The sequence below is a fragment of the Puma concolor genome, chromosome A3, assembly GCF_028749965.1.
Source record: "Puma concolor isolate L17-30 chromosome A3, mPumCon1.1.hap2, whole genome shotgun sequence".
In the NCBI taxonomy this organism is placed as follows: Eukaryota; Metazoa; Chordata; class Mammalia; order Carnivora; family Felidae; genus Puma; species Puma concolor.
Genome location: NC_141669.1, coordinates 110,563,016 through 110,590,122, shown reverse-complemented (window position 1 = coordinate 110,590,122; position 27,107 = coordinate 110,563,016). Strand labels below are relative to the sequence as shown.

Sequence of the window (27,107 nt, the reverse complement as noted above, 5' to 3'; positions counted from 1 at the left end):
TAGGGTAATTGCTAGCTACATGTGACTTTTGAGCTCTTGAAATGTAGCTAGTAAAACTGAGGAGCTAATTAACTTAATTTTAAATTGCCACAAATGTCTAGTGGCTACTGTATTGGACAGCACAGCCTAAGACCACTTATTTCTTTTCTTGCTGTATTGCACTGGATAGCATCTCCAGTACAGTGTTGGATAGAAGTGGCAATGACACGCATCCTTGTCTTGTTCAGGTTTTTAAAAAACTGTTCATAGAGGTGCCTGGGTGGCTCAGTCGGTTAAGCATCCGACTTTCCCTCAGGTCATGGTCTCACGGTTTATGAGTTCAAGCCCCATATTGGGGAAGCTTGAGCCCTGCCACAGGTGAGCTTGAGCCTTGCCTCAGGATTCTCTCTCTCTCTCTCTCTGCCCCTCGCTCACTTGTGTGCTCTCTATCTCTCTCAAAAAAAAATAAAAAGTTCATATTTTTAGTATCTTTCAGTGGTGCTGTGAACTGCACTTAACAAGCAAGGTAGCACGTAGGTCTTGCCTTCTGATTGCTTGTCATTTGTAGTATAACGACCCTTCACTCCGGGTCAGTAAGTTGGCCAAAAAGCACCTATTGTACATCTTCTGGCTCTTGGGTATGGAAAAGGAGAAATGACTCTTGCTTTGGGGATGGTCCTTGTTCAGTGGAGGGCAGGCGTGCTGTGACTTATATGTGTACACCCACAAGGTATGTTATATGCAATCCCATGGTACTGTATGTTCTTACTCATGTGCTAGGAGACTGAATTGTTAACGAGCAGATAAGAGCTAGTATTCTTCAAAGTAGACCTTCCTGGTCTACTGGGAATTAGTCACGTCCTGAAATCCAGGTTATTGTGAGTGCTTTCAGCATGGATGCCTCTTGAGAATGACTTTTCAGGGTCCATGACTTACTTATTCTCTTACATAAACTTAAAAGTAGATCATCATCAGTTTCCGCTTGTGGGTTTGACTTTTGAAACGAAGAGTGTGACTTGTGGAGAGTAGCATGGATAAAATGGGTTATCAGTCCGAGGGGTGGTGCTTCGGGTTGGCAGGAGAAGGTGTTAACCCTGAGGAAAGTGATCGATTTGTTTGTGTGTGGTTCCTAACCAAAGCTGGAGGCCATTCTGAAGAGATATGCTCTAAGCATATGAAGCCCTGCCGGAGGGTGACTTCACAATAAATCTTCAGCCTCCCTCCAGAGGTGACTTCGAAGGGCTACTCATTTCAATCTGTTACATTTGTTAACAAATAAGTGAATTCGTGCACTCGTGTCATATAGAGCTTAGTCCCTAGAGCAAGACTACCTTGATTCAAATATTAGTTCTACTACTTATTAGCTGTGTAGCCTTGAGCAAGTTGTTGGGGGCTCTCTGAGTCTTAACTTTCCTCACCTGTAAAACAGACATAGTTAAACCCACTTCAGAATGTCACGAGGATTAAATGAGATCCTGATGAAAAGTGCTTAATGAGAATTGGGGGTGAATATTATTAACTGTTACAGGCCTGTGCCATTTCCCTTGGTCACACTGGGAAGATGTAATTTAATCCAGGACAGAAGACTGTACCCATAGGACAACCCCGTGTGCAGGTCAGGCTGTCCCAGTTGGTGGTGGACACAAAGAATCGTGTTTAGATGGACTAAATTTATCTGTCCTCAGCTGTACATTCCGGCCTCTGGTCAACATAAGCTAAACACTGGCTACCATGTTGCTTATCACTCAAGGAAGAAAACCCAGGGAGGAGGAGGCACACTGAAAGCCTGACTCCTTGGCCGTGTTACTGGGTGAGGAATTTGCTGAGGACTCCAGTTAAGGCCAAACGCCCAGCATCGTGTGACTGTAGGGAGGAAAAGTGAACAAGTTAACTCATCTTCTTCTTTAGACTGTATGCTACAGAGACATGTTTAATTCATGTTTCTATCTCATGTGGAGGCTTTTCCCCGAGTGGAATGGTAGGGGATGGGTAATGTCACCTTCCTTTCTCTACCCTGCAGCCTCAGGGCCTCTACCAGGGCTGGATTGCAGGGCAGACGTGATTCCCGTGAACGTGTGCTGACCGAATTCAGACTCGTTTTGGGAAGGGAACCACACCGCTAATTGGCACCAGCCATAGATGTTTGGCTAAGGAGCCCACCTGTTGCCAGTGTCCTGGGAGGGAGAGGGCGTGTGCTCATGCTCACAGCCCTTCAGTGATGCCAGGGTCCAGAGTCCTTGACGTGACTCTTAGTCATTCATGTCCCACCCCTGACTGCCTTTCCAAAATCATCTCTTGCAACTTTCTCTTTCCTCGCTGCCCTCTTCAGCAAGACTGAGTCGCTTACATTCTCTCTCCCCGCCCTCATTTTTGAGTATGCTGTTCCTTCTTCCTGAAATACTTTTCCTCTGTCTCTCACTGCCAACTGTCCAAGGTCATCTGTGTTGATCTCAAAACCTGAGGGTTATTTCCTGTCACAGCGCATCCTGCGGAAACAGCCCAGTTATGAGATCTCCCCAGTTTGAGTGAAGGCAGGGGCTCAGGGCTGTGTCCGTCTTCCTCACCGTTACAATCTGTGTTTGGCACGGCCCCGTAAAAGTTTGTTGAGTGAATGTTGGGACTCAGACCTTGCCCTCTGGGGATGCCATGACTGGCCCAGGACTGGCTTAGTTTCTTCAGGGAGATCTGCCCAGTGTTTGGTGGGAGTTACGTGCCTGGCAGGCACGGGACATAATAGGACCCTGCTCTAAGGGACTGTTTGTTGCTTTCTGTTGATAAGGTATGGTTTGGAGTTCTTGCCAAAATATGCCTGTGAAATGTATTTTCATTCCTTGGGACACTGGAGCCTCCCTCCCCACCACATGCCCTGCCCCAGCATGGTCATCTTGCTTAAATATGTCTGGGTTCTGCAGTAAAGGGGCACTTTGTGTGGACCTGAGCAGGGCCAGGGAGGGGCTCCTGGGAGGTCAGGTTTCAGGGCTCCTCCTGCTCCTTCTCCCCCAAACACTGGCCAGGCAGCAGTTCCAGACTGCCCTCCTGGGAGAGGGTGAAGCAGATACGCTTGGGCAGGAGTGCCAGGGAGAGGGTTTGGGCATTTGGTTCTTGGAAAAGTGAAAGGTGTGCAGACCCAGGTTCTGCAGTGGGTGGTCTGCTAGGGGACGTAGCGCCCTTGAGGGGGCGGTTCCTTTCCCACCAGGCACCAAACGTTTTACTTTGTTTTCAGCAAGGGCCCTGCAGGAGAGCCTCCAGGGCTCCGTCCCTCCTTCGTAGACCCACGGGGCCTTAGATGGTGATCTGGAAGCAAGTAAGCTGGCTGGCTGTCCAGGACGGCTTGCCAGCCCTGAACCTTGGCCCTGTTGGTGTAGCCTGAGCGCAGCATGGAGTGCCACACTGATTCACCAAGGATGAGGAGCCATGGGCTCAGCATATCCGGGAGCATCGGGAACATGGGGACTTCTGAGCTGGGGTCCTTTGGTCTGAGATGGAGGGAGGTGCGAAGAGAGGTGTGTTTTCAGTCTCCTGGGGTTTCTCTGGCAGGTCTATAACTTGACCCAGGAGTTCTTCCGGCATGGTAAACCAGTCAATGCTGAGAGTCAGAACAGCGTGGGGGTGTTCACCCGGGAAGAGGTGCGCAACCGCATCAGGGATGACCCTGACGACCCTGAGGCCACCAAGTGCCTGAAACTTGCCATGATCCAGCAGTACCTGAAGGTATCCTTGTCCTCTCCGAACTTTGTTGAATACAGATGCCAGAGGGAAGAAGACGGATCCTGGGGCATCTGGGTCCGAGGAGGGCGGGGCTGCTCTGAGGTCCTGTTCTGACCCCTGCCTGAGCCCTGATGGTCACCCGGCTCCTCTCTGGCTCTTCCCGCAGGTGGAGAGCTGTGAGAGTAGCTCGCACAGCATGGACGATGTGTCCCTGAGTGCCTTTGGGGAGTGGACCGAGATCCCCGGGGCCCACCATATCATCCCTTCGGGCTTCATTCGGGTTGTGGAGCTGCTGGCTGAGGGCATCCCCGCCCATGTCATCCAGCTGGGGAAACCAGTCCGTTGTGTGCACTGGGACCAGGCTTCGGCCCGCCCCCGGGGCCCTGAGATTGAGCCCCGGGGCGAGGGTGACCACAACCTTGACGCCGGGGAGGGCGGCCAGGGGGGAGAGGAGCCCCGGGGGGATGGGCGGGATGAGGACGAGCAGTGGCCGGTGCTGGTGGAGTGTGAGGACTGCGAGGTGATCCCGGCGGACCACGTGATCGTGACCGTGTCGCTGGGCGTGCTCAAGAGGCAGTACACCAGCTTCTTCCGGCCGGGCCTGCCCACCGAGAAGGTGGCCGCCATCCACCGCCTGGGCATCGGCACCACCGACAAGATCTTTCTGGAATTCGAGGAGCCCTTCTGGGGCCCCGAGTGCAACAGCATACAGTTTGTGTGGGAGGATGAGGCGGAGAGCGGCACCCTCACCTACCCGCCGGAGCTCTGGTACCGCAAGATCTGCGGCTTCGATGTCCTCTACCCGCCCGAGCGCTACGGCCACGTGCTGAGCGGCTGGATCTGTGGCGAGGAGGCCCTCGTCATGGAGAAGTGCGACGACGAGGCGGTGGCCGAGATCTGCACGGAGATGCTGCGGCAGTTCACAGGTGTGTCCCCGCGCCGCCGCGCCCGCTGCCCCCTCCCGGTCCTCTGCCACCCTCTGCATCTTCTGCGCCCCTGCGGTGGCTCTTCCGCATCCCCAGATGGTGCAGCTGAGGGGCGTGCCCACTGGGAGAGCCTACACCCCCCCCCCCCCCCCCCCCCCCCGCCTCCGCACGCGCTTTGGAACTTGAAACCCTGAAAACCGTGGGTGCTGTGTTTCTTCTAAGGGCTGACGGTAAAAACTCAGGTATTACCCCCAAACCTCCGATCGCCCATTTCCTACCCATACTGCCCTGCTGTGAGATGCATTTGTGTGTCACTGTCAGATCCTCTGAGTTGAACATTTTTCATATAGGAAATCGAGGGACCCAGAGAGATGAGCTGTTTTGCTGGGCGGTCCGCAGGGAGGCACTGAAGGGCCAACAGCTAGAGCCCCCAGCCTCTCCACCCCTCTTCCTGCGTCCCCCTGCCTGCTGGCGGGGGCTGGCCTTGCAGCCAGGGAGGTGGAGTGCCAGTTGTCCTCTCAGGGGTGTCCTCTGTGTGCAGCCATTTATCATCTCCCTTCCCCTCGGCTCTTGCAACTTCCCAACAGGGAACCCCAACATTCCAAAACCTCGGCGAATCCTGCGCTCGGCCTGGGGCAGCAACCCCTACTTCCGAGGCTCCTATTCGTACACGCAGGTGGGATCTAGTGGGGCAGATGTGGAGAAGCTGGCCAAGCCCCTGCCATACACCGAGAGCTCCAAGTTGGCGGTGAGCGGGGTGCAGGGTGAGGAGGTCCTGGGGGGCGGGGGGGGGGGGCAGGGGTTTTGTGTGGGGGTTTGGTGGTGGGGGGGGAGGGTGGTGTTCCGCCGAGGGGTGAGACAAGCTGAGGCAGACGGTGTAGCTCCTGTGATGAAGGAGATGATGAAGGAGAAAGCAAGGTCACGTGCACTTCACATCTGGAAGAAAAAATGGAATCAAACAGATATTAAAAGCTTTCTTGAGGTTGTAAAAGCTGAGCCATTTCATGTTATGCTCTAGCCATTAGTTACATTTAGTTGAAATTAATTATGATTTAAATTAATAGATTTAAAGATGTAGCTCCTTGGTCGCACTGGCCACATTTCAAGTTTGATAGCCACGTGCGGCTAGTGGCTGTTGGATTGTGTAGCTATAGAGCATTTCTAGCACCATGGAAAGTTCTGTTGGACAGTGCTCATTCAGTAGGAGTAAGTTTCCCCAATATGTTTTATTTACTTTTCCCCCCTAATATGTTTCAGAAAATAAAATTGAGAGTACTGACCCTCCCCTAAATTATATCAACTATATAATAAACAATAGAGAAAAATAATAAATCTGAGAAAAAAATTGTATATATTTCTGTTTTCATAAAGCGGACTTCAAGTTTCCCCCATCAAGCAGACACATACAAAAAAAAAAAAAAATGTTAAAACCCAGCAGGATTATATTTAAAACAGTTCTTTGGTGTAATTGGTGAAGAAGATTTCCAGCGTGTGTTGGGCATGCCTGGTTGTGCTCAGCGGGAGAGAGGAAAAGGCCCTTAGATGCTGCAGCCATCCTCCTGAAAAGCAAACCTTCTCTTGTCACCTTCATCAAGTTAGGACTAGTGCATCCAGCAAAAAGCAAAACAACATGAAAGTAACTGGGGCCTAAAGCAGACAGAGTTTGCTTCTATCACACAGAGACACAAAGGGAGATCCAGAGGTAGGTATCAGGACCCAGTACCATTGGCACCTGGCTCCGTCTTCAAGGCCACTTTGTGGTTCTAGAGGGCTGTGAGGCTGCCACTCTCAGGGCAGACAAGGCAAAAGAGAGGAACCCCTGGGGCTGAGTCAGTGCTTCTAAACCACAGTGCACTTGAAGCTGATTGGCCAGAACTTAGTCACATGCCTGTAGCAGCTGCTAAAGAGGTTGGGATGCGTCATTTTTATTCTGGATGGCAATGAATCCAGTTAAAAATCAGGGCTTTGTTACCGAGGAGAAAGAGCAGAATGGATGTGGGAGTAGGCAGCTCGCCTACTTCTGCCACGGATAAGCCTCCCCCCACCCCTCTGCGGCTTAACGACCTCTGTGGGCTCCTTGTTGGTGGGTTAAAGCTTGCACTTCTCAAAGTGAGTGGTCTGCAGACCAGCAGCATCAGCATCATGTGGGAGTATGTTAGAAATGCAGACTCTCAGTGCGCCCCAGACCTGTTGAATTAAAACCTACATTTTACCGGGATCCCCAGTTGGTGCCTTTGCACATTCAGTTTGAGACGCAGTGGGATAGAGTCCAAACTCAAGTTTGGAATGCAAGCACTTGTAGTTTGCCTGGACCCCTACCTACACAGCTTGCTTTCTCGAGGTGGAGCCCTGGCTGTACCAAAATTCTCACTGTCCCTTGCTTTGGTGCATTTTTGCCCTCATTTTTCCTTCTTCTTGAAATGTCTTTTGCCTGTTTGTTTACCTAGCATCTTCTGAGAAGCAGCCCAAAGGTCCTGTCCTCTGGGAAGCTTTGTGCAATCCCCCTTACAGGGGGCCTCTTTTCTGGGCTCTCAGCACCTTGCCCAAACACCCATCAAGTCACACATGACGCCGTTTAGTAATTGGGTTTCGTGTCTGGCTTCCCCACCAGCAAGGAAGCTCCTCAAAGCAGCAGCCCGGTCACCTTTTATCTTCCAAGTGCTCAGAACAGTCCCTGGACCCTAATAGGGGCTCCATAAAGGTTTGTTAAATTACCGCCTAACTTTATTGAGTGCTTATGTTCTTCCAGGTTCTAAGTGCTTTAGATACATTGTTTCAATTAATCCCTACAACCACCGTCAGAAGTAGGTGGTATAAACCCATTTTGCAGATGAGAAAATCAAGCCTTAGGAAGGTTAAACCATTTGCCCTGAGTTCACTAGTAAGAGGCACCATGAGCCTCTGAGACTGCAGATCTGGGACTCCTAGCAGCCTCAGAGCAGAAAGAACTGAGACCTGGATGTCTGGGGAAGAAGCAGGGGAAGGTGGCCAGGTGGGATGGGCAACTCCTCATCCCGTGGAAGCAGCGATACCTGCATCTCAGGTGCCTGCTCTCTGACTTGTAGTACGGATGGGGGGGGGTTCCTGGGGCAGACAGGTAGCCTCCTAGCCTTTCTTGCTCTTCCCCCCTCACTTCCCCATCCCCTGGCCCAGCCCATGCAGGTGCTGTTCTCGGGTGAGGCCACTCACCGCAAGTACTACTCCACCACCCATGGTGCTCTGCTCTCTGGCCAGCGCGAGGCTGCCCGTCTCATCGAGATGTACCAGGACCTCTTCCAGCAGGGGACCTGAGGGCCCTCTTCACTCCTGAGCGTGTTCCTTAAAGAGCCACTAACTCGTGACTGCCAGCCCTGCCCTTTGCTGCCGTGTGCTCCTAATTTCCTAATCCACTGTAGAATGGATTTGTACCTTTCATAGAGCTAGACACCCCGACTGGCTTCAGATCTGGTCCTGTAGCTTTTCCTTTTCTCTGTGCCGGGTGGTGACCAGGGTGGGGCCCGTTGATTTACCTCTGTGCTCTGACCTCTGACCTCTGACCTCCCTGTGCCTCCCCTCCCCTCCTGCCTTGTCATTGTAAGTGCCTTCAATACTTTGCATTTTGGGATAATAAAAGAGGCTTGCCCTTCCCGTACCCCTCAGCTCGTCTCTTCCATTTACCTCAGCCTCTTACGTGTGTGTCTGTACTTTGTGTTAGCATATCCTCTTTGAATGAGGGGATGGTGGGAGGGCTGTGGCCTGGCTGTGCCCCCAGAAGGTAGGGTGCCTGCCTTACTGGAAGGGGTCTCCCCTCACCTCAATCTGTTTGTGGTTGTTTGCCTTCCTGCCGGCGAGACCCCTCAGGGATAAGGGCTCCTCACTTGACTCAGCTCAGCTCCTTCAGGATGGGCCTGTGTCTGCCCACCGGCCCTTTGCTGGACTACTCAGAGCCCTACTGGGTGGCATGGCCACATGGAGCGAAGGTGAGTTCCATGGGAGGGGACATCTGTTGTGGCTCCATGCCAGCCTCAGATGCATTAATTATCAGTCAGTGTCACCTGGCTCTGGGGCCCTAGGTCTGACCTTTGGGGTGGCTGCTGTTGACTTCTGGGAAGGTGGATAGGGTGGCCTTTTTTTTTTTTGTGATATACCTAAGTATTTCTCACCTGCTGTATTCCAAGGGCCTATCACTTATGGGGGGCAGAAGGGGGGCGAGTAGTCTTTTCTGCTATTTCTTTACTGAATGAAAGCACACACATCGCATATACATACAGTCACTTGCACACGTGTGCACACACGCATACACTCACCTGTGTGCACACACAGTACATCCACACATCCACACACCTACATACACTCACCCCCACACAGATACAGCACCCCACACCCTTACAGCTACACACAACTACATTGACATACACATGCACAGAACCTTAAAGAACAGTTAGTCATTTTATTACTGCAGATTTGACTCCAGATTGCTAATGATAGAGTTTGAATTGTATAGACTTGGGGGGTTTGGGTGGTGGAGGAAATTGTGGAAATCCAGGTTCGGCACCCCGTCCCCCACCCCCCTCCGGCCTGACTCTGTGTGCACTTAGGTTGGGCTCCCTTCTCACAAGTTGAAGGCACTGCCCCTAACAGGACTCTACATCCTGTCCCCTGTTTCCTTGGGTTATGGTGGAGATGTCTAACACATAGACACGCCTACACACATGCCTACCTGCACTTCCCGACACACCCTCCCTGCATGCACACCCGCCATGCCCACACAGCTAACAGGTGTCCTTGCTTCACCAAGGTTGGTCCCCCCTGGAGTTTAGGTCAGGGCTTCATAATCGCCTGCCACATAGCTTAAAAGATTGTAACTGTATAAAAATTATAGGAGGAGCTAAAGATGTGGTTCAAGCTCAAAGTCATGAAAGGATCCGTGGAGACCCCTCCCTCCACACCTGCCCCCAGTACCACTGTTGCTCCCCACACCCCACGTGATTAGTGCCTTGTGTGTCCATTTCTAGATATGTCAATATAAAGATGGGCCCTGCTCTCTCCTTTTTGCACAAAAGTGACCAAGTATTCATCCTGTCCTGCATTTTGCTTGTTTTAGTCAACATAATGTATCTTGGAGATCATTCCATAACAACACTTAAACAGACCACGTAAATTTGGACCTTGCTTTGGTCCAGGGGTGTATCTCCCTCCTGGCCCAGAGTTGCTTTGCAAGAAGCATCCTCTGTTAACTTGGCCTTGGGAGGCAGTGATCCAGTGTGCGCCCTCCCCGTGTCCTGGATTTTCCCCACTAACTGTGGTGGGATGGGTAGAAGTGGCCTGTCACAGAAGTATGGGGGAAGAAAGTAATAGGTAGATTCTGAGGCTCACTGGCAGGGGAATTTTAAAGGACTCTATGAGGGTCAGAGGGCTATAAATGTTTATTCTATGATTGCACGCTGGGGAGCATCAGGTGTGGGTAGCGAGGAGGGAGGGAATAGTCACTTAGAGCTGGCCACCTGCCAGTCAAGGTGCTAGTTGTTAATGCTGGGTGCACGGGTCTCTTAATTTGATATGGATGCCAACTCAGGCTGGGGAGGGCAGTTTATCCCCATGGGGAGACAAGTCTTACAAGAGTTAAGTAATGGCACCCAAGGTCATGGAGGTCTGACTCCACATTGCAGGCTCATTCTATTTATTGAACCATGAAAAGAAGAGGCTGGTGCCACCAAAAAAAAAAAAAAAAAAAAGAAAGAAAAGGAAAGAAACCTGAGGCCATTGCTGGAGAGAGTGGAAATGGGCAAGCCACACTGGGAAACTCTGTGGCAGATTCTACTGAAACTGGCATGTGCCCACCCAAGGGATAAGAATGCATATGCCCACCAAACTTATGTACCAGAATGTTCATAGCGACATAGTTTGTAATAGCTAAAAACTGGAAGCGGCTAGATGTCCATCCATAGTAAAGCAGGCGAACCGTATTACCTCCATACAATGGAATACTACGTAGCAATAGAAAAACACAAGTTGATATTTGCAACATTGATTCATTTCAAAGACATCATGTTGAGTGAAAGTAGCCAGTCACAAGGCTATATGCTGTATGTTTTTTTTTTCTGTGAAGTTGAAGAACCTATAAAACTATCGTGTTAGATATGAGGGGACAGAGCAGTGCCTGGGAGGGAGTACAGGGATGCTTTCTGGTTACAGAACTATTCCATGTTTTGATCTGGGTGGTGGTTGCATGGGTGCATACGTTCGTAAAAATGCACTGGGTTACACACTGAAGGTTTATGCACTTTTCTGCGTGTGTGATATAACTCAATTTATGAAGTTTAAAAAAGAGTCTGAGGACATCCTTCCCTCCACCCTTCCATCCAAAAATATACGGTTGTGTTGACCCAACAAATCTCCTCCTTGCAACAGGGATGACATCCTGAGAGCAGATAAAGGGAGGAAGGACCTACTTATGTCCCTCTGGCTGCCTGGTGATAAGGACGGGCCTTGTGTTTACTAGTGTGTCACCATTTATCAGACTCCTTGCCTATGCCCCCTCATCTAGGCACCTGCAGCCATGTGAGGGAGGTGGGGACTGTTTCACAGCAGGGGAAATTGAGGTTCCCAGGACAGTGTGGGATTGTGCAAGGCCATGCAGCTTGCAGGGGATGCCATCTGAGGGGGAAGGGAACAGCCCTGGGGGAAATGTGGGGACAGGTATGGGAGTGGTGGCCCTGGAGAGTTTGCCAGAGCCGTCCAGGGTGCTGCCTCCCTATCAAACAATCATTTAATGTGGGTAGCATTTATGATTGGCAGCTTCAAAAACAGATTTGAGGCAGGGGTGCCTGGGAGGCTCAGTCGGTTAAGCGTCCGACTTCAGCTCAGGTCACGATCTCATGGTTCACGAGTTCGAGTGCCGCGTCGGGTTCTGCGCTGACAGCACAGAGCCTGGAGCCTGCTTTGAATTTTGTGTCTCTCCATGTCTCTGCCCCTCCCCAGCTCATAATCTGTCTCTCTCAAAAATAAATAAAACATTAAATACACATATTTGAGGCAGATAAATGCAAGGGCCATTCAGAAGCAAGACAGATTAGATGTACCAGGAACACGGGATGAATTCCTTGCTGTGACTAAGTCTCTGAAGCAGCCTTGGCCTTGATTGAAACTCAAAGGACTCTATCAGGGGTGGCAAATGTGGCATGCTCGGGCCAACACCCACGTCAACGCCTGCTTTACATTTCCTGTCACCTAGAGAAGGTCACGTGAGAGGAAATTTCTTTTCTGGCCGTAGGATTCTAGTAGGATAGTTGCATGATGTCTTGTGCTGTGGGCATCAGTGACTTCATGAGCAAGGCTTTCAGTTGTGGCCACGTGGAAGCCTCAGAATTGTTTCTTCAAGGGGCCTGGGGTACTTGGCAAGTACCGTGCCTCTCCACCTTTGCTGCTATGGGACAGGTTAACAGCTCCTACTTCGTGGGAGCCACTTGGAATGTCTGCACTGTGTACAAAGGTAGGAGAGAAGCATCTCTGATTTGAGTTTCCCTGCATTGACTGACTTGGGCCTGTTGAGACGAGCCCAAGGGTAAGCCCAAGGTGCAGAGAGAGGTGGGCTGCTGGTTCAGTTCTAGAGAACCGCCTGCCTAATTAATGGTCTGCCAAACATAATGGTAGAGTTACACGAGGCCGTGTTTTCTCATAATGACCGGCTGTGCCGTTTGTTGAGGCTGCTCTTGATTTGGGCAGGGTAATCTAATCTCAACAGAACGGAAGACTTGTGGCCCTAAGGTGGCATCCAGGACATCTGAGCTGATGGTAGGCATTTAATGTAAGAAAGGAAGGGGTTGCTTCATACTGTTTAACTGGAGATGCGGATACAAAATCTGCTCTCGCCTTTCATGATTTTGGCAGTGGTTGTCGGACGCTGATTTTGCAGGTGTGTTCAAAACCTGGCTTTCTGTTAGGGGATGCAAAATGTCAGGCATGTTTTATTTCAATGAGCTCAGTATTGGAGCAATTTTGAGGCAACCCTCTTAGATTTCCCTTGTTTGTTCTCCCCTTCAACTCCCGAACCCCCCTGTCTCCTCACTGTCAACAGACAACAATGTCTCCCAAAGTGTCCTTCTTCATAGGCTCACTAGAAGCCATTGGAGGCAACTTCCTCTGCGGGTCTACAAATAGCTAATCTAAACACCCATCCTTATAGGGACCACCCCTATCCCTCCCCCCGACTCCCCCATCCCTGACCCCAAAGGAAGTATGTGACCCTCCACTTGTGCATCTCATGTTCCAAACTCAGGGACCTTGCCTCACCTTTCCCTCTCCCCCTTCTCTCTACTCCATCCTTCCCATCCACATTTCAAGATGCTCTTGTCTTTCCATCACCCTCTCCTCTTTCTACCACCTTCCCTTGCCTTCCTTTCATGCTAGTGTTTCTACACTTGCTCTCTGCATTCTCACTATCCTTACCCTAGCAGTTGGTGGTGGGGATCCTGAGGTTGCAGACACACACACACACACACACACACACACACACACACACACACTGGAAGGCCTGGGTTGGCTCCCCTTCTCACTAAGGCTAGCAGAGGCGGGGAGGATCCCTGCTGACTCCAGGGTCTCTTGAAGTGAGGACGACCTCATCGTTTGAAACCTGTCCTTTGGCGCCATCTGCTGGCCATATAGGACTACAGCCCTCTTGGCTGCAGGGAGAACGTGTGTGCCCTGGATTCTCTGTGGTCTTTTCTGAATTCAACAACAAAGAGACCTCCCAACAAATCACAGAAAATACCTTTAATTTACGTTGAGCAAGTGGGTAAAATAACATTGTAACTTATTCTGGAGTATCGTTTATTTTTCATTCTTAACAGTAAAAAGGGACCTTGTTGGCCCTGAGATGAGATTTTTTTTTCTCTCCTCCCTCCCTCCCTCCTTCCCTCCCTCCCGCCTTCCATACCCTTCCGTTCTCTTCCGTTTCTCTACCAGACTTTTAGTGTTTTCCTTTTGTATGCCAGCCTCAAAGAAGATTTAATTATGCTTTGAGAAATACATTCACTAAGTAGATGAGTGAACGAATGAATAAGAAATGTGACTTATTTGGTTTCCCAAACAAAGTTGGACGGTATGATTTAAACTCTTTTAAATTTATGGAGTTTGTTTTATGGTCCAGCATATGGGCTCTGTTGGTACATGATTTATGGGCTTGCGAAGGATGTGTTTTCTGCTATTGTTGAATGGAGTGTTCTGTGGATGTTGATGATATCCTGTTGGTTGATGGTATTCTTGGTTTCTTCTATATCCTTGCTAATTTTCTATATAGTTCTAGCAATTGTTGAGAGAATAGTGTTAAAGGGTCTAATTAGAATTTTGTATTTATGTATCCTTTTCGTTCTATCAGGGTTTTTTTCTTTTGTGGTATCAGTAGACTATTTTAGAACAGTTTCAGATGTAGGAAGAAGTAAATATATAGAGTCCCCTCCCCCAACCATCTCCCCTATTATTAACATTTTTTTCATGAATATTGTATGCTTGTTACAACCGAAGAACCAATGATGGTACATTATTATTAACAAAAGTCTCTAGTTGATTCAGATTTCCTTAGCTTTTACCTAATGCCCTTTTTCGGTTCCAGAATTCCACCCAGGATACTAGGTTATATTTAGTTGTCACGTTTCCTTAGGTTCCTCTTGGTCGTGACATTTTCTCAGACTCTCCTTGTTTTTGATGATCTTACCAATTTTGAGGAATGCAGCCAGGTATATTGCACGATTACCTCTCTACTGGAATTTTTCTGATGTTTTTCTCATGACTGGACTGGGGTTATAGGTTTTGGGGAGGAAAACCACAGAAGTCAATTGCCATTCTATGTCATCGTGTCAAGTGTAGGTACCATCAACATGACTTAGGACTGTTGATATGAGCCTTGCTCACTGGTTGAGGTTGTGTTTGTCAGGTTTCCACACCGGGAAGTTAGTCTTTTCCTCCTTTCCATGCTCTGCTCTTTGGAAAGAAGTCACTTTGTGCAGCCGCAAGTAAGGAGTGATGCTCCCCTCCTTTAGAGTATCTACCTTAATTTATTTGGGATTCTTCTGCCCAGGAGCATTGTGTCTCCCCCCATCCCAATCCTTTATTAATTTATTCAGTTATTTTTATGTATCAGAATGGATTCATGGGTATTTATTTTATACTTTGGATTGTCCAATACTACTTAATCTTGTTATTATATCGTTCCAGCTTTGATCATTGGGAAATCTTTCAGTGGACTCCTATGTCCCTTGGACATACCCCCATCAATGTGTGTGTGGCTTGTTTTTGTTTTTGTTTTTCTTTTTTGGAGTGCTTCTTTACTTTCTGGCGCTACAAGATATTCTAGGCTCATCCTGTGACATCCTGCCCTAGTCATAGAAGTAGACATTTCTGCACGGAATCCTAGCCCTTTTGATAGGGCGCCTGGGTGGCTCAGTCGGTTAAGCATCCAACTTCGGCTCAGGTCATGATCTTCACGGTTTGTGAGTTAGAGCCCCGCGTGGAGCTCTGTGTTGACAGTGCAGAACCTGCCTGGAATTCTCTCTCTCCCTCCCTCTCTGCCCTCCCCCCACCCTCAAGATAAATAAACATAAAAAAAAAAAAAAAAAAGAAACCAAGGTTTGGGCATTAGGTGTGCTTGTGCCACGGAGGTATCATTGCTTCTAGGCCCTCTCGGCTGACAGCTGTGTGTATACTAACCTATGTATCTACACATCTGTGAGTATTTTTTAATGTACCTATCCGTATCTGTGTTAGGTGTGAGTTCTTACTGATGTCTTCATCACCACATGGATCATTCTAGCCTCCTCCCATCCCTTTCATTCTGAAGGACATTTCCACTGGATGTACGATTCTGATGGGCAGCTTCTTCAGTACTTAAATGCTGTGCCTTTCTTCTGGCCTCCATGATTCTGATGAGAAATCCGCTGTCTTTACAATTGTGTCTCCCTACAAGAAGGTGTCATTTCTCCCTTGCTTGTCTCAAGATTTTCTCCCAGGTTGCCAAAGCTTTAAGACTCAGCATCCAGGTAATCCCCTTTAATGAGCTTTCTGGTGATTTTACTGTCTTATCCATAACTCCCTGCCCCTTCTAGTAGTAGATTTCTGTCTTCTGAATTCCCAAGGCACTTCAGTTTGATTTTTTACTGTCATCATCGTACCTGCCTTGTTTGCCAATAATGCGATCATGTGTCTTAGGTGGTTCACAGTGACTGCCTCTTCATATCCCCATAGCATCCAAGTATTTAACAAGGCTACAAAAAAGTTTATTACATGGATGAAGGTAATAATATAATTGATATAAAATTCCCAGATTTATTAAAATTTATTATTTATTTTGAGAGAGAAAACACAAGTGGGGGAGGAGCAGAGAGGAGAGTGAGAATGAGAGAGAGAAAATCCCAAGCAGGCTCTGCACTGTCAGCGTGCAACGCAATGTGGGGCTTGAACTCATGAACCGTGAGATCATGACCTGAGCTGAAGTCAGATGTTTAACCAACTGAGCCACCCAGGCACCCCCGAAAATTCTCAGATTTTTAAAAATTAGTTTTTAGTGACACAAGTACTTGTGAAAATATTCTCCTAAAAATAAAGGAACTTTACAGATAAAGCTGGAGTTTCCTGTGATCATTTCCTTAATTCTGATCCCCCATCTTAAGAATTTGGTGTTTGTCCTACCAAAATATAAAAATACATTTCTACATACATAATATGTGAATGAAAATTATATAGTATTTTGTATGTGTATGTATTTTTAGATAAATGGAATCACCCTGTACGTATTCTTTTTCTTTTTTTTTAAGTTTATCTTAATGTTTATTTATTTTTGAGAGGGAGAGACAGAGCATGAGTGGGGGAGGGGCAGAGAAAGAGGGGGACACAGAATCCGAAGCAGACTCCAGGCTCCAAGCTGTCAGCACAGAGCCTGACGCGGGGCTTGAACTCATGAATGGTGAGATCATGATCTGAGCGAAAGAAAGTTGGATGCTTAACCCACTGAGCCACCCGGTGCCCCCATATTCTCTTTCAATTAGCTTTTTGTTCACACAACAAAAAGAGAACTCTGTTGAAATTATGTATCTCATATATTCCTTGTAACTGATACATAACATTTCATTGTATGACCATGCTTCACTTAAGTATCCCCTTTGCCAAGGATGGACGTTTTCTTGTTTCTAGTTATTCGTTATTATAAACAATGCTGTAATAACCATAGACAATGCCTCTGTGTGCACCGTGTAAAGGTCCCTGGATCATAGGGTGTAAGTATTTTCAGTTTTGGAAGACCCTGCCAAATTACCCTGAAAAGCGGTTTGCCAAATTACACTCCCACAGATGGGGTATGTGAGCACTTGTATCTACGCCGTTTTGCCATCACTCAGTGTAATGAAAAATTCGTGTTTATTTATTTTTTGTCACCAGGTGGGTAAAACCAGGTGTCTCATTTTTGTTTTAATTGCATTTCCCAACTTTTTCTTGTTATTATTAGAAATTCTCCCCTCCCCCCCTCCGCCATGGGTTAGTCTTTTTGTCCATGATATGAATTGAATATATTTTCTTCCAGTCAGCTGCATTGTTTATGGGGTCTCTTGACATATAGAAGCTTTAAATTCAGAAAGAACAAACGTTCATGAATCTTTTCTTTTATGGTTTGTGCTTTCTGTAACCTATTTAAGAATATGCATTTCTATCCCAAGTCGTGAAGATAGGATTCTGTGTTTTTTAAAAAGAGTTCTTAAGTGTTTATTTTATGTGTTTAGATCTTTAGTGGACTTGTGGTATGAGGCAGGGATTGGCTGCTTATCCCGATTATTTCTTGTTGGGTGGTCCACCTTTTCCCCACTGATGAAATGCCATCAAATGATTATTTGATTTTTTTGTCTTGCTGGGGAATAGGAAGGCTATTCCTGAATATTGGTTTATACTTGGCTAAATGCAAACTCTTTTATTAGTTTCAATTATTTATCCAGGACTTTTCTCGGGTTTTCTGGGTAGAAGGTCATATTACTTGCCAAATTTGATAGTCTTTTTTTTTTTTTTTTTTTTTTTTTACTGTTAATGTACCTGTTGTGTCTTTTTCTCTTTCCTTACTGTATTAAGTGTAGCTACTGGTACAATGTTGAGTAAAGGAGCGATAAGGGGATCATAGCCTTGTTCCAAACTTTAATGGGAATGCTTCTGCAGTTTCTAAGTATGCTGTTTGCTTTTGGTTTCTGGTGGGTACCTGTTATCGGGTTGAAGAAATCCCCTTCAAGATCTAGTTTGTAACTGTTTTATTATGAGTGAATATTGAATTTTATCAAATGCTTTTTTGGTATCAATTGAGATTATCATAGGGGTTTTCTCCATTTATCTGTTAATGTGTTAATTACATTAATATTTCTAATGTTTTCCTTGTATTTTGGAGACCGTCTTCACCTTGGTGTATTAGTCAGCTTAAGCTAAATTCTGCTCTGGTAACAAACAATCCCTAAATCTTAGTGAATTACAACAGATGTTTATTTCTTGCTCATGACATATGAGCACTAAGGATTGATTTCATGTCTTCTTAATTCTAGGGCCCACGTTGATGGAGCATCTCATGGTAGATGGAAAAGAGAGATACTGGAACATCTTAACATTTCTACTCAGAAGTGGCATATGTTATTTCTATTTACATTTTATTGGTCAAAGCAAATCAGTGGCTGAACTTGCTTGATGTCAGTGAATAGGCATATAATCTTCCTGCAGAAAAGTACCCAGCAGGTTGGGGCAGCAAATGTTTTCATAATTATAATACAATCTATCATACTGGTCATGACATATTATTATTTTAATATGCTGATGGATTTCACGTGCAAATATTTATTTAGGCTTTTGCATCTATGTTCACAAGTGACCTAAGATTTTTTATCTTAGGCTTTCCAGGCTTTTCTTTCTTCCCCTCTTGGGCTTTTAAAATAATTTGGGTAGCTTTGCATCTTTTTACTATATGCATTAGAAAAGTGTGTATAGAATGTTAAATATGTGGTTCCTGGAAGTTTAAAGAACTTACTTGCAAAACTGGTTGCATTTGGGTTTTTTGGAAGTAGAACTTTGATGTTTTAATTTCTTTTATGATCACATTCTGTTAACGTTTTCTACTTTTGGGGGGGGGATGCAATTTTGGTGATTTATATTTTCTTAGAAAATCAGCCTTTTCATGATGGTTTAAACATTTACTGCTTTCAAATTGTTCACAGTATTCTCTGGGACTTCAGTTATAGCCCCTTTTTGTTTCAGATTTATTCTTTTTCATTGTGTTTATGTTGACTGGGCTTTTTCGAAGGGTACTGTTTTAAAAGAAGAATTCATTCATGTCTGGGAATATTTGCCTCTTGCCTTTATGCCTGTATGATACCCTATTTGGGTCAGAAAACCACAGTCTCTCTTTATAATTCTTTTCTTCAACACACATGTACAATAGGATCTCATTTGCTTCTCACGGAAAATGTGAGCCCCCGGTAACAGACGGAGGAACCTAGGGTTTGGGATGGTGGGGTCCTTGTTCTAGGCCACACGAGTGGGTGTTCCAGTCTGGGCCATTGTTTGTTCAGGCTCAGAGCAAGAACTAGATTGGTATTGCCACTGTGGTAGATGATGACAAAAGTTCTTCCCTCCTCCCTGTGACCCCATGCTTTGCCATGTGACTTTGTATCTCCTCCCACTAAAGAGGTTACTCTGGGTTGAATTATGTCCCCCACATTCATATGTTGATGTCCTAACCCAGCCACTTGTGATAGAGTGGAAGATTATTCAGCAAATGTTCAATCACTTTCCTTTCCCTCTGGGAACGAGTTTCTTTTCCTGCATAATCACTTTAGGCTTGGCCATCTGACTTGTTTCACCCAGTGGAACATGAACAGACATGACATGATGTGATATGAGCAGAAGTTTTAAACGTTTGCACAGTTGGGTTTCACTTCTCATGTACTTGTCATTTGTCATGGGAAGAACGTGCCCCTGATAGCTGATGTTTCCTGGAGAATATGGAGAAAAATTGAATAGATCTGTGTCCATAGAAGCCTGGAACCAAGCCTAGGACCTGCAGACAGACACATGAACAAGAAATACAAATGCTTGCTCTTGTAACCTGTGAATTTACGGGTGGTTTGTTTTGCAGCATTATTGTGGCAATAGCTGACTGATACACCTCTCTCTGGGGAGTCACTCAGCCCAAAGGGGATATTTCTAGGCACTGATGATAGAACAAGCAGTGGGCCCATAGGTGGGGGAGCCACCCAGGGTACAAGGGTGGCTCAGTCCCACAAAGGGGCCTGGCAGAAACCGGCCAAGGGATTCAGTTCCCTGGAGGATGCATTTCATGGCTTGACTCTGGCTCAAAGAGTTGGAGGAGACAGAAGCCAGTGGGCATTCTTTTAGTTCTGTTCTATCAGACTGAGCAGAGATCTTCTATCCCAAACTACCCAGTTCTCAGCTAATGAGGAAGAACTTTGTTCTAAAAATTCAGAGCTGATGGCTACTCCTCTTCCATCAAATGGAACATCTGAGAAGCTCTGCTGTCCTACTCTGCTCTCAGGTCTCTTTTGACCCCAGAGCCACAAGCCTGGACAGTCCAGTGAGCATGAAGTCTTTGCTGAATTTGCAAATGGTTGACTGATATCCGTACTCTACAGACCTGTTTTGAATTTCTATCCTCTTTTTAGGTCTTTGTTGGTGTTTTAAGGGGAGGGCTCTTAAGGGCTTGACAGGATGCCATCTTAAGTTGGAAATACTGTACTTATTTAAAAAGTCTTTCCCACACCAACAGTGTGTATGACTTTCAGCAGTAAAGTCAGGAGAAAATTTGGGTACGGACAACCAGAGTCAACCTTATAGAGATAGTGTTGGGGTTGGAAATGCAAATTTGGCACATGGATGTTCCTGTGGATGGCAACAGGGAAAGAAAAGGAACCCAAGAATAGGACTTGAGAATATGCTTAAATATAGAGGGAGACAGATAGAAGAGGGGCAGGAAAAAACAACTTTCCTGAGTTGTTAGGGACTCCTGACAAGACAGCAGGTCTAGATGGTAGCTTGGGAATGTTGAGTGTGGGTGTGGCACGTGGAAATGCCATCTGCAGAATCTCTAGAATCTACCTTTTTTTGTCGTTCTTCTCCATCCCTGTGGCCAGTGGCCACAGCACCATCATCTCCTGCCCGGATTATTGCCGTCACCTCTCTCCAGTTGGTCTCCTGCTTCAGCTCTGGTCCTTTTGCTTTTTTATCCCAACACAGCAGTCAGAGTGACCCTGTTCACCGAGAGTCCAATGCTGTCTGTCTCCTCTTTCCTCAAGGCCTCCAAAGGCACCACCCGGCTCACTTTTCCGCATCTGGAAGGCCGGGGTCCTGCTGTGACTTACACAGCCCTGCACGCTTTGGCACTCATCACCTACTGCGTCTGGCACCCTCAGCCCCTGCTCCCCTCCTTTGCCTGATATGCTCTGCCTACTCGGCCCTCCTCGCTAACCTGTGAACACACCAGGTCTCCTCCTCAGTCAGGACTGGTTCACCTGCTGCTCCCTCTGCCTAGAATGCTCTTTCCCAGAGGTCTGCATAGCTCATTCCTTTATCATCTTCAGGCCCTTTCTCAGACATCACCTCCTATCTGAGGACTTCCCTGGGTCCTTGATCTAAAAGGGCGATCTCCCCCATCCTCAGTACTTCTGTTCCCTTCCCCTGTTACATTTCCCTGTCACCACCTATTGTATATTTTATGTTGTTTATTACCCATCACTTCTGTGTCTCCTGAAATGAGGACTCTGTGGAGACAGAAAGTTTTTTCTTTTGTACACTGATGTCTCCCCATCTACGGGGCACATCAGTAGGTGCTCCGTAAATATTATCAAATGCATGCATTGTTCAATGACCATTGCCTGGCCATTTGTTATTGGCTGGTGGGTGCTAGCTGGTTGAAATGCATCAGAGGGCATGTGGGCCCCACCTGTGCCATTCACATCTGAAGCTAGAGGAACACCAACCACCTGATCTATAAGAGGTCCAGGCATTTGGTGCTTGTGGACCCACTAGGACGACCGTGAGATGTTCCCTGAGAGCTGGTTTCTGAGGGTTCCAGACTGAAACGGGTCCGTGATGGATGAGATTGGAGATAGGTAAAGCGAACTTAAAGGCACAGAGAAAGACAAAAGGCTGGGATCGAGGCATGAGTCGTTTGGATGGGTGGTTGAAGAGGGATGTATCATGGAAACAGGCAGGATGCACAAGGAGGTGAATGTGTGAACTAGGATGGAGCCCTATGCCTGGTGCACTAAATCAACAGCTCTTTCTAGTAACTTCCCTGCTCAGCCTCTGAATGCACTAAGGGACTTTCAGACCACAGTTTGGCTTCCCAACAAGTTCATTTGTCATCACGAGGACACTGGCTTGTAAACATACAGCTATATTTTTCCATTAAAAATGAGCACATTGGTCTCGGGCTTAGGAACTTCATGTCCTAGTGAGTTAGGTTGTCTGTGTCAGCTTATAGGAGGCTGGTAACTGTGGAGCCCTAACTGGGTCCATTTTCTAGACCTGTGATACTAAGAACCGGCACCTTGGCTGGGGGCAAGTTCATTGAGCAAATAATGTCCCACTGAGCCTTTTGAGACACAGCCAGTGTTGATCCTGCCTAGTAGCTCCCTTTCCTTTTCACCGGTCTCTTTCCAAATCCTACACATTTGGCCAGTCTGGGAAGATGCCCTCGAGGCTGGGGGCTTCCAGAAAAACCCCTTTCTGTCAGGTTCCTAGTGAGAGGGGGAGCTCTTTGCTTATGCTGTTGCAGATTAGATAAGCGGATGCGGGCTTGAAACGTATTGACTGGCATAGATAGCGGGCACTGAGCCTGACTGCTGGATAGTGATTCTTTGCTTCTTCCTAATGCCAGAATTCTAATTTTCTTCAGAATAGCAGTGTGCCCAGTGGGAGGCTGGGGTCCTTGTTGCCCTAAAGCAAGGGTTGACAGACTTTTCCTGTAAAGGGCAAGATAGTAAAATTTAGGCTTTGTGAGCCAAGAGGAAACTTCTGTGTAGTTTTCTCATCATGACATATTCTTTCAACCACCTTACTACCCCTTCCACTGAAACATGTGAAACTCATTCTTAGGTTGTGGGCTGTACAAAATCACGTGAGTGTGGACCTTCGCTGCCAAGCATCCAACCTATTTTGACTTCATCAGTCTCCCTTGGAGGGTGGTCATAGGACTCAGTTCTGGCCCATAAGAGCCGAGTGGAGGTGTGCTAGGGGAAGGGCTCAGGGAAAGCTTTTTGTTATCTTGATAAAAGCAGACTTTTCTCCTTTTTGCTCTGTCTTGAATAAGAATGTGGATTTTGGAAACATTGATCATGATCAGGCAACAGAGAGTACGTGAGTCGACACAGCAGAGATTAGAAGGCAGAGGCAGAGGCAGAGCTTGTGTCTGCGAGGAACAATGCCCGCAGCCACCCACCCTGTAACTTGTCAAGTGATGAGAAAGACGACGCCCCATGTTTAAGCAGCTGTCCCTCAGCGTCCTCGTTAACCTGCAGTTGCATTCTTCACCTTTCCAGCGTGCTAGAGATGTCCATGGCTGTCTGCTCCCGGCCCATCTGGGAATATCACTCCACCCACGGACACTGGCACCTGGACAGCTGTGTTTTATACCACGCGATCGGACCCACTTCTGCCTGCCTGCCCAGCTGGTCAGACTCGACCCCAAATTAGCCAATCCATAGGCTGGCCAGTGACCTATGACCTCTGGGGCTTGGCCCAAGAGGTGAGTGGGGCCAATCTGGCCCCTCCGAGGACCCCTTCTGTGGTTTCTGGCAGGACAGAAAGAGGTTGACACAACGCTATGGTGGAATCATGTGAATGATGAACCCCTGGAGGGAACGCCCATAAATGTCATGGGGGAGGTCCCTGGAATTGCCTCCCATGCATCCCTCCCTCCAGATCCCGGCTCTGAGAGCTCAGGCTGTCATGGCCCCAGTTCTTGGATTTCTTCTGGATTCCAAATGCATCCTGCATTTCCTGCTTAGTTCCTCCCCAGATGAGAGCAATTTGAGGATGTAGGCTGGGGTCCTGTCCAGCATGCCTTTTGTTTCCCTGCTCTTGCCAGGGGGTGGGTGGGGAAGGGAAGAGAGCCAGCCCCAAACTGCAGGAGAGTCCAGAGCAGCCCCTCTGCCCAAAGACCCTGCTTCCAACACCACCTGAGCCCACAGGGCTCCCCAGAGAGCTCTTCTGAGCAGAGGCTGCGGGAGCGGTTTAGCCTTTACCAGCATCTGGTTTTGTGCTTCGCTGGAGCCACAAGAAGAAGAAAAAAAGGAAATTCTTTCCAAGTAGACGGTGAACATGTAAGTCCCTGGGGGTGTAACAGGATGGAAATAGAAACAGGGTCAGGAGGGCACTGAAGAGTCGGGGCTTTGACAGGTCGCGAAGGGAGGGCGACCAAGGTCCCAAACCTTTTGCCAGGACCTGTCAGCGCCTGGAGCAGGAGGCACTAAAGGCTTGGGGTGGGGCTCCAGGTGGAGGGGTGGCAGGTCGGAAGGCACATAGAGCGGGTGTTCCTGCAGAAGTCCAGGCACAGCTGGCTGTCTGGCTGGGGGAGGACACAGGCTCCAGCCTTGTGAGGATGGGCAGAACCAGTAGGGGTGAGACAGTGGTGTTGAGTATTAGGTGGGCAATGGGGCAGTGTCCCAGGGAAGGGTCAGTTGGCCAGCTCCATCAATCCAGGATTTAACGAACACTTACACCCAGCCCTGAGCAGTTCTGGGAACGGCCTTCTCCCCATGCACAGGTACGGATTCTAGCAGTGGGTCTGAAGCCAGGATGACCTTGGTGCAAGCTACCAGGGAGGCTGAGGGATACGTGGGGGTTCGTTTGGGTTAGGGGATCTGGAAAGATCTTGGGAAGAAGGTGGGCAGGCTCAGGGCTTCCAGGAGCCTGTGGCCTCAGCACCAGTGGCCTTGTCTTGCCCACATGGAGGTGAGGAGATGACCTTGCAGGAGGCGAGTGGCCTGGTATTTGGGGTGTCTGGGATCCACCCAGGCGGGTGGAGGGTGAACACACATCTGGAGCTACAGACAAACTCTTGGGAGCCATTTATATACAAGTGGTCACTGAGATCATTTGGAATGGATGAGATCGTGTGGAGAGTTGAGAAGAGGAAGAAGAAAACCTTGGGGGACATATAATGGCAGAGAGAGGCGCCTGCGCAGGAGGCAGAGAGAGAGAGAGAGAGTGTGTGTGTGGCCAGGGAACCAGAAGAGATCCCAGGGGCGTGGCTTGGGTGCGGAGAAGAACATTTCAGCCACCAGCGTGGACTGTGGCAGACAGAGGGAGGAGGTCGGGGAAATGAGACGTCCCAGGTGACTTGCAAAAGCGGCTCTGGGGGATGCTGGGGACAGAGGTCCCTGAAAGAGTGTGGGAAGCAAGGCAAGATGGGTGGCAAGAGCCCAGCTCAAATGGGGAGGGCGGGCAGACTGGACTGGGGCCCGGAGTGGGAAGCAGGAATGAGACTTTCTAAGGATGGTGGGGGCAAAGGGCTTAGGCAAATGCCAGTGTCTTTGGAGGCTCGTTCCGCCCTGTCCCATCTCACAGGGCCATCCATTTCCCACTCACAAACTCCCTGAAGGCCTCATCCCATTTCTTGAAGATTGTGTAAAGGAACTCTTATTCCCATTCTAATCAGTGCTGAGAGTCTTCCCATTCTCCCAGCCACCTTGACCTTTCCTGGGGGCCTCCCGGAGACGACGGCCTCATTTCTCTGTGTACCGAAGAGACAGTATCTCTAATCAGATGTGTCTACTCTATGACCCTTTGGCATGTCCTGACACCAAGGTCAGCAACTCAGTGCGTTAACTGTGGCACAGCCTCTCTGGGGGCTTTGCAGCTCTCCCTGATCTCCTGAAGGCTTGGTATGGGGGTATAGGAAGAAACAGTTGTGTGCAGAGGGCCTCGGTGCCCAGGAGATGGGAGCTGAGACTTGAACATCAGACATGTCTTGCTGATTAGTCATTGTGCCTGGAGAAAGTACCGGGCAAGCTGCCAGCCCCACCTGCCTGCATGCCTAATGGGTTAACCATGACAGGACAGGGAGGACCCCCCAAAATTCCCCTTATGAAGGCTCCCTCCCCAGCGTGCTCCCTTGTCCCCGCTGTTGGCCTCCTGTGGGCTTACCTGCCCTGGCATGTGGGAGCCCATGTTTACCTGCTCAGAGACCCTCCCCTGCCACTGAACCCCTGCCCGGGAGCCCAATGTTCAGTTCTTTGACAATGGGGTCTGTCCCCTCGTTGACCCGATTTGAGGAATGGCCCCCACCTCGGTGAGAAAAGAGCAAGGACTGTCCCCCAGTGTCCCCAGCTTTAGGGTGGCCAATGTGCCATAAAGTGGGCCCTCTTCGGGGTCTGCAGCATGTTCCCAGCACCCCCACCTTAAACTGCCCTTCCTGGGCCTTCGGGGGATGCCAGGCCTGAGGATCTAGACCCTGCTGTAGACCCACAGTATGAAATGTCTGCTCCTGGGCACCAATAATGGCAGTCTTTTTACCTTATAAAATTGTGGTGACCTTTCAAGCACCTTTCAGACTACTTCCTCAGTACAGGATGGAAACTTCTGGCTCAAACTACTGGTCCACATGGGGCCCAGCAACTGGTTCTTCCAGTTTTAGAAAATCCCCACTCCAGGGGCGCCTGGGTGGCGCAGTCGGTTAAGCGTCCGACTTCAGCCAGGTCACGATCTCGCGGTCCGTGAGTTCGAGCCCCGCGTTGGGCTCTGGGCTGACAGCTCAGAGCCTGGAGCCTGTTTCGGATTCTGTGTCTCCCTCTCTCTGCCCCTCCCCTGTTCATGCTCTGTCTCTCTCTGTCCCAAAAATAAATAAATGTTGAAAAAAAAATTAAAAAAAAAAATAAAAAAAAATAATAATAAAAAAAAGAAAATCCCCACTCCAGACACCCTGGGGTATCACCTAACCAGCTTTCCACGGGACCACAGTCACCACCCCCACTCTGGTTGTATGTATGTGATTGATATTATCCAGCCGAAGACTAGATTACCTGCAGTCTCTTGAGAATGTGGCAAGTGCTGGACATTTCACTCAAAGCTAACAAGTATGGTTCCTAGGTAGGTGTTCTTTCACTCATCATGTACACTTGTCTACATGGGCTTGTATATTTTTTCATGTAATGTTTCACCCATTTAACTGATGGCCACCTTCCTCACTGAGGCCCTCAGAGCATCACAGATACATCTGGGGAGACTGACAAAGCGAAAATTTATGCTTATGATTACTGTTTGATTCCCAAGACTAATCATGTGAATTTTAAAAGCCACCAAACTCCTGAGTCCTTTGGTCATGCTAAAATTCCCAGAGGATAGCAGCCATCAGTTGAAGAGGCCTGAAGTTGCAATTAGAAAGTGAATGCAGACCCAATCTATCCTGTTGTGGGGCTTTAGAACTTGAAGGATTTTAGGAAAAAAAAAAAAAAAAAGTAATCCTTTATGGGTTACAAGCTAAAGAGG

The 27,107-nt window shown here is 48.1% G+C and overlaps 1 protein-coding gene across 7 annotated transcripts in view; it reads left to right on the top strand.

The window, feature by feature from the left end:
• SMOX (spermine oxidase) overlaps window positions 1-27,103 on the top strand; it is a 57,225-nt gene extending 30,122 nt beyond the window's left edge. For 3 of the 7 annotated variants that reach the window (XM_086701757.1, XM_086701759.1, XM_086701758.1), the window contains exons 4-8: window positions 3,517-3,690; window positions 3,854-4,613; window positions 5,201-5,361; window positions 7,225-7,314; window positions 7,767-8,251. In XM_086701757.1, the coding sequence (XP_086557883.1) occupies window positions 3,517-3,690; window positions 3,854-4,613; window positions 5,201-5,361; window positions 7,225-7,314; window positions 7,767-7,904 (1,323 nt within the window). In that variant the 3' untranslated portion in view covers window positions 7,905-8,251. Of the gene's footprint in view, window positions 1-3,516; window positions 3,691-3,853; window positions 4,614-5,200; window positions 5,362-7,224; window positions 7,315-7,766; window positions 8,252-18,154; window positions 21,484-23,158 lie in introns of those variants that run through there. The other 4 variants (XM_086701762.1, XM_086701760.1, XM_086701763.1 and 1 more) reach the window with 4 other exon arrangements.
• The last annotated feature ends 4 nt before the right edge of the window (window positions 27,104-27,107 follow it).